This window comes from Vombatus ursinus, unplaced genomic scaffold (genome assembly GCF_900497805.2).
Source record: "Vombatus ursinus unplaced genomic scaffold, bare-nosed wombat genome assembly UNPS02014837.1, whole genome shotgun sequence".
Lineage (NCBI taxonomy): Eukaryota > Metazoa > Chordata > Mammalia > Diprotodontia > Vombatidae > Vombatus > Vombatus ursinus.
The window spans coordinates 2821577-2827942 of NW_020954615.1; the positions used below are offsets into that span (position 1 = coordinate 2821577).

Consider the following 6366-nt stretch of genomic DNA (forward strand, 5'->3'; position numbering starts at 1 on the left):
CTGTCGGGAAGGAAAGATCGGAGCATTGGATCCCATGCTTATATTTGCTCTATTAATGACCCGATTAAAACCAAGGCAAGTGTAGTTTGATCATTGCCCTGTATAAGAACCGAATATTTGAGTGCAGGGGCAGACTTCACATTTCCTATAGATGTTCCTTCCACCTCTCAATTCTTTGTGCATCCACTCAGTAGTATCAGTATTGAATTGAGTGTGTCTTTATCAGTGTGCTGTAGGTGCTACTACTCATACTTCCATACCCCTCCATAGTTATTGGTCTCTTTGACTGAAATTCTCCCTGGGATTTTTCCAAAATGGGAACGTGGCTGTTCTTCCTGTGCCAAGTGAGAGAGGATATGCCGTCAGTTTCTCCACACCGAGTATGGTGGTCAGCATTTGTCCTGACAGCATCCACAGAGGGACGTGGCTATTTTTACAGCAGTGTCTTCTGCGTGTAAGAATTCTCTTTTAAAAAGTCACTTTTGTTGTTCAGACAGCAAAAACATCCTGACTGTGTAACATGGTAATGGCAGCAGATCCCTCGGTGCTCTGGGATCATGCTTTGGAATCCTCTTCTCCTATCTAGTACATGAGTGAAGCAACTCTCTCACTTGTCTTTGTGAGCCCAGGGAACGTCTGGTGATCCCCACCAAGGGGAAGCCTGTCGTCTTTGGGGCCATAGGAGGTTGGGTTCGTGAGACTGAGGCTCACCTCTGGGCTTTCTCTACCTGGTGGTGAAGATGCAGGCAGACCTGACTGAGTGCCGGTGATGCTTTGCAGGTGGATTCTGTTATTTCCTCAGACTCAGTCTCAACTGTCAGTAGTGCTTGGAGTCTAAGCCCCACCCACAGGAAGAAGCAGACTGTCCAGATGTTAAATAAGGGTGTTCAAACAGGTGAGTGGCTCCCATGGGAGTTCCCCTTGGCCTTTGGTCACTTCCAGGGTTTCCAGTTAGGAGGACGAAGTGTGGCTTGAATAGAGACATCTGTCCCAAGAAAGAAATGGGAGGTATTAGGCACTTCCCCAACTTTGATCAGAAATTACCTTTTTCCTTGTGAAACATTCAGAAAATATTGCTCCAGTAATGTGTTTATGATAATTCTATCAATCGTTAGCATTTATTACATATCTAATAGATTCTAGGCACTGCGCTAAGCTCTGGGTATGCAAAGCTAAAAGAGTGACAGTCTCTGTCCCTGAAGGACTCTGGTTTTGCCCATTTTTGTTGGCTCTTGAAGTAGCCCTCCTTCGTCTTAGGAGCAGCTGTTCAAAGAGCATGTTCATGGGCCAGCCCAGACTTAGGATCACTCACTGGGGCAATTTGAATAAAGTGAGTTTTAAAAGGGGTTGGCTGGATTAGTTCTTCTGCCCATTTCAACTCTTACTTGTCAGCAGGTGAGTAGTTATAGGGTAAACCAGCATCCGCAATAAAGCCCTTATACAAGGCCAAGCCCCATGATGCCAGCGTTTCTTCCTTGGTGGGAGCAGGAAATCCTCTGGGGCTCAGATAGACACCAGTGGAGACCTCACGTGCCCACGTTTTCAGGGGAGTAGGGTTGGGTGGTGACAGGCTTCTTCCCGCAATGCGTGGTATGAAAAATTCCCAGGAAAGGGCACGTGGACAAAGCTTCCTGCATTCAGACCAGTCAGAACTGCATTGGAAGACAGACCATGAAGTCATACGATGCTTTTATTCCTAGGGGAATTGGAGATTGTGAGAAGTACAAGGAAATACACTCGAGATTTTGGGGTGACTTTTCCAACCCCAGATTATAATGTGACTGGTAGAAGAGTAGATTATTATGTGAACTCTTCAAGTCCAGGGAGCAGTTCAGAAGAAAAGAAGCCTGTGACTATTTATCTGTGGACCAAGAAGCCGAGGAAGAGTAAACCTCACGGCCGTGAAGGTAACCGCCTCCCATTGCAGGGTAACCTTTGTGTCCAGCACCTGAAAAGTTTTCAAGTGTTTCCATTCTGTCTCTACCCCTCTCAGTGTCATTGCCAGTAAGACCATGGCTGGGACATTGCTGCCAACCACTGGCCCAGGTCTGGGAATCTGACAGCTTGGTCCTGAGACTTTGGGCCTTGATTGGACCAGCATCTCTGCCCGTTCTACTCTTGTTTTCCTTGCTTTGGGGATTCCATTTTCCTTTTCTTGTCTTCTTTAGTTCTTAATCCTACCCAGCAACCTAAAAGCAGAGGTACAGAGCCCACTTTTCCCTTCCACTACCCGCCTCATCCACCTTGCAAAACACAGTAGACTGAGTCAGCTAGAGGAAGGAAAGCTGACCACCTGTCTATTATCGTCCCCTTCTTTCTGCTCCTCTGGGTGTTTGACGAGTGTTTTCCCCATCTGGTTTCCAGAAAGATGCCTTGTAGAGGGATTTCTGGGCTTCCCACTTTGATAAACACCCCATGCTGTCCCATCCCTCAAGTCTGAGCTGGACTGGGGCATCAGGGTGCTCCTTGTAGCCTGTCCCTGCCCACAGGAATGCCAGTGACTGACACTGAGAGTCCTCAAAAGCCCTGGCAGTGTCTTTGCTCAGCCCTATTTCTCTGACAGAGGTCACAAGAAGGAGCTGAGATGATGAAAAATGTGACCTTCCCCTGCTAGAGATACCCTCAAGATGGGCACTAAAAACAGCGGTGAGCTTGGGCTTCTGCCCAGCCTTTCTTGTCCCCCACACCTCTCCTGCCCTTGTGGTCTGAGACCATGTGAACAGCGTCTGTGGCACTGACTCCTTACTCCCTGCGAGCTCATGGGGCTGTGATTTCTCCCACTAACTCAGCTTTAAGTTCAAACAAGCCATTATTTGGTGGGAGGAAAGGTGTCTTTTGTGCCTGGTAGAGGTGTCTGAAACCCTGACGCGGAATTTTCACCCCTTTTCCCCCTTTCGACAGCATCATCCATATAGCTGCTGAAACGTTTGACAATGTAATGCGTGTTTTCCGTTTGTTGGTGGCATTAAGCATCCTCACCTTTGGCTTAACATCACAGTTCCCGGAAGGGCAGGAGGTTTGGTTAGAAAATTCACAAAAAGTATTCCTCCAATTAGATTAAAAGTACAGTGATCTCTACACTTCCTGTTTCCTGGCACTGCTGTGCGTGTCCTAGCTGGGCAAGCTTAGATCAGACGTGGAGGGCTGCAGGTGCCTGCCCCTTTCCGCTGGGTGAGGAAGAGTCCTGACCCTAAGAGCCCCTTCTGCCAGTCTCCTGGGGGGGATTATTTAGACCCTCTTCTGGGCCCGCGGGGCCTGTCTGCTGGCCCTGGGCACCCCAGTCACCTGGTTTCCTACCCCTTGCCACTCCCTCTGCTGCTGCTGCTTCTCCTCTCTGCACCTGCTGCTGTTTGTTCACACCTGGAGAGTTCAACCTAGGTAGGACACCTCTGTTCTCAAAGGGAATGAAGTGGGCTGGGTGCGAGGGAGGGAGTGAGAGAGAAGGGAGGAGGGGGGTGGGGACAGAGGGAGTGAGGAAAATGGCAGGAGGGAGGGGCAGAGCCCAGAGATGGCTTCCCTCAGGTCCCTCCAGCCTTCCTGGCTCACACATTCTTTGGGATGGTAGGCAGGTGCACTTCAGGAACCTAAATGAGCTACAGACGTAGTGTGTGTCCTTTGGAAACGTTTGTGCTTGTAAGTGGTGAGATATGTATGGCCAGCCCTGCCTGGAGCCAGATGGAGGAACGTGCTGATGGCCTCTGGTACGTGCCATCCTGAGAAGCGAAAAAATGATTAGTAAAGGTCTCTGACAAGGAGCGCCTACACTCTAAGAACTGAGAATTTGCTTTCTTTTCTCCTTATAAATATTTCCCGTAGGGGTTTCCTGGTTTATTCCTGCAGAAAACTTGAGTTGTGCCTCCAAGAAGGAGAACCAGAGCAGTTGTGTGTCTGGCCCCGGCCCCTCCTGGTTCGCCTCCCTGACTGACACCAAGCCCTGGAGGCAGCCCCTTCGAGAGCAGAACTGGCAGATGGACGGCAAGGGCAGCGATAGGCTGCAGGCGGCGTCGCCTGGCCCCAGCGATGACAAGGAGGCCCAGAGACGATTCGTGAAGGCAGGCCTGCAGGTGTGCAGGGCTATGGCTGTGCCGAAAGACAGAGCCCTCAGCCCCCGTGTGAGCCAGGGGTCCTTGTGTGACCTGATCTTCTCAGACACTGTTTAGACCTTATTATCATACTGCTGATTTTCTCTTCTGGGCCCTTTGCAGTCAGTGGGTAGCAGCGGAAAATCACAGCCTGGGCCTTGTGCCATCGTCTTGGGCAGTCCCTTCTTACTTTTCCTTTGGAAAGTATCCCCTGTGCCTCTGAGTCTGCAGACATGGGTCCTTGTCCTCTGGCTTGGTCCATCTTGGGACAGGAGCACCCTTCTTCTTCTCAGGGCAGTGCCTGCTCCTTTTCTTTCTCCTTCAGTGACTTGTCCAAGGTCGCACAGTAAGAAAATGGCAGAGCCAGCCTCTGAAGCAGGGGCTTTGACTCTCAGTTCAGGGCATCCTCCTGGGCCACGCTGTCTCTCTGTGTGTGTCCATCACTTGTGACAAGTTGCCGTGGCTCCTCTTGTCCCGGTGGCTTCATGTTTCATTTTTGGTAACGAGATCTCCTCGGCCACATAAATATGTTTTGTGATTTGAAACAGCTGCCCTCACAGACTGGGCATTAGCAGAAAGGGCCCGGTTCTCACCCAGGGGATGCTGTTGTATTCTCTCTTTTCTAGGAGTCCCTGGAGAGGCTCCGCCCTGACTTCATCTCGCGCTCCGGGGCCCGGGTGAAGCGGCTCAGGTTAATGACGGAGGAGAGAAAGCTGCAGTGTCAGCTGCAGAGGGAGCGGGACGAGCTGTTCAACACGGCTGAGCCACAGAGGGAGTCCCAGGACAACGCCTGCTTTCTTTCTAAGAAAGGTACAGAGTGCCCCGCTCTCTTGGCGGTCAGCTGCTGGCCCTGCGCTCCCAGGCCGGCCGGGCCGAGGGAAGAAGCCCGTTTCCACGGCCCCTCCTTGCTGTTGTGTGATTACAAACCTGGGACACGCTGAAAATGGCTTTTATGAAGGAGACTCTCGGCACAGGAGGGAATTGAGAGGGACAGCTCTTGACCTCTCTCTGCTTCCTTCTCCCCCACTTGGGAGATGTTACATCAGCCAGGCCTGGAGAAAGTCAGTGTGGAGGAGGGGACTTCTCGAGGTAGGAGACCCTTGTGAGAGGCCTGTTTCTTCTGACTTCTGACGTGTCCTCATCGGTAAAATGAGGACCTTTGAAGATTTTCTCCAGGTCAAAAAGTCTCCATTTTCCTGAAATTGCTGTCCCTGAAGTTTTCCTTCAAAATTGGCTGCACATATATTGGCTCCCTCACAGATGACTACAGCTATACCTTCTCCTTATGCTCCCCAGAGATAACAGAAAAACCTTATAACAACCCCAAAAAGAATTTTTTTTTTTGGCAAGGCAATTGGGGTTAAGTGACTTGTGCAGGGTCACACAGCTAGTAAGTGTCAGGTATCTTGTCTGAGACCGAATTTGAACTCAGGTCCTCCTGACTCCAGGGCCAGTGCTCTATCCACTGTGCCACCTAGCTGCCCCCAGAAAGAATTTTTAAAAGAACCAAAGTCTTTTTCAATGAGTTTGTGGGCATATAGGCCAGTCCTGCCAGGGTTACTATAAAGCATTCCAGAAAGAAAGTTGTTTGGGCATAGTGTTTAGGGTTTATCGATTCCTGACCTCATTAAGTTCTAACTGATGAAAGCCCTTTACGCCAATCTGAGCTCCCCATCATCTGCAGTGTCCTCAGTAGGAAAAGAGCATGAACTGAGTGCTCTCATTCTTACTGACGGTGCATTGAGAGGTAACTGTTACAATAAAAGTAATCCCACCAGTGCTGAGCTTAATTATTGGTCTTTCCTGTATTCTTTTGAAATCCAGGACTAAATTCTGGTTTTAATAGTGACAAGCTTCATGTTGGGGACCAGAGGCACCATCAGGTCTTAGCTTGTTTTCCCCATCTGCTTCTCAGTGGCTTAGAATTTACCCTAAAATGAAAAACATACAGGGTTTATTCCTGCTGGGCCCAGCAGAGGAAGAGGCTAGAAGAGTCAGCTGACAAAAAAAGCAATGCTTTTTGTGTTTGAGCAGACTTGTCGGTGATGGTGCTGTTTTCAGAGATAGAAACACCCAGGACCAGTGATCCTGCCTCTTCCAGAGCTGGGGTGCGGCAGGGTCCTGCGCTCTGCTTTAGAGCGCACCAAGAGGCCGAGCCCTGGGAGGTTTGAAGGCCTGTGAGAAATGAGCAGCTCACAGCTCTCCCCATTCCGCATGGGAGCTTGGTTCGGGTCAGGCTGTTCTTGAAGTCCCTGGGCCTAGGCCTCACCTCACAGGTTGTGCT

General features: G+C 50.2%; 1 protein-coding gene across 4 annotated transcripts in view; it reads left to right on the forward strand.

The window, feature by feature from the left end:
• The window catches only part of ALMS1 (ALMS1 centrosome and basal body associated protein), a 54301-nt gene that overhangs the window by 30479 nt on the left and 17456 nt on the right, over nucleotides 1-6366 (forward strand). For 3 of the 4 annotated variants that reach the window (XM_027839947.1, XM_027839950.1, XM_027839949.1), the window contains 4 exons: nucleotides 781-895; nucleotides 1701-1907; nucleotides 3817-4112; nucleotides 4709-4892. In XM_027839947.1, the coding sequence (XP_027695748.1) occupies nucleotides 781-895; nucleotides 1701-1907; nucleotides 3817-4112; nucleotides 4709-4892 (802 nt within the window). The remainder of the gene's footprint in view (nucleotides 1-780; nucleotides 896-1700; nucleotides 1908-3816; nucleotides 4113-4708; nucleotides 4893-6366) is intronic. The other variant, XM_027839948.1, reaches the window with a different exon arrangement.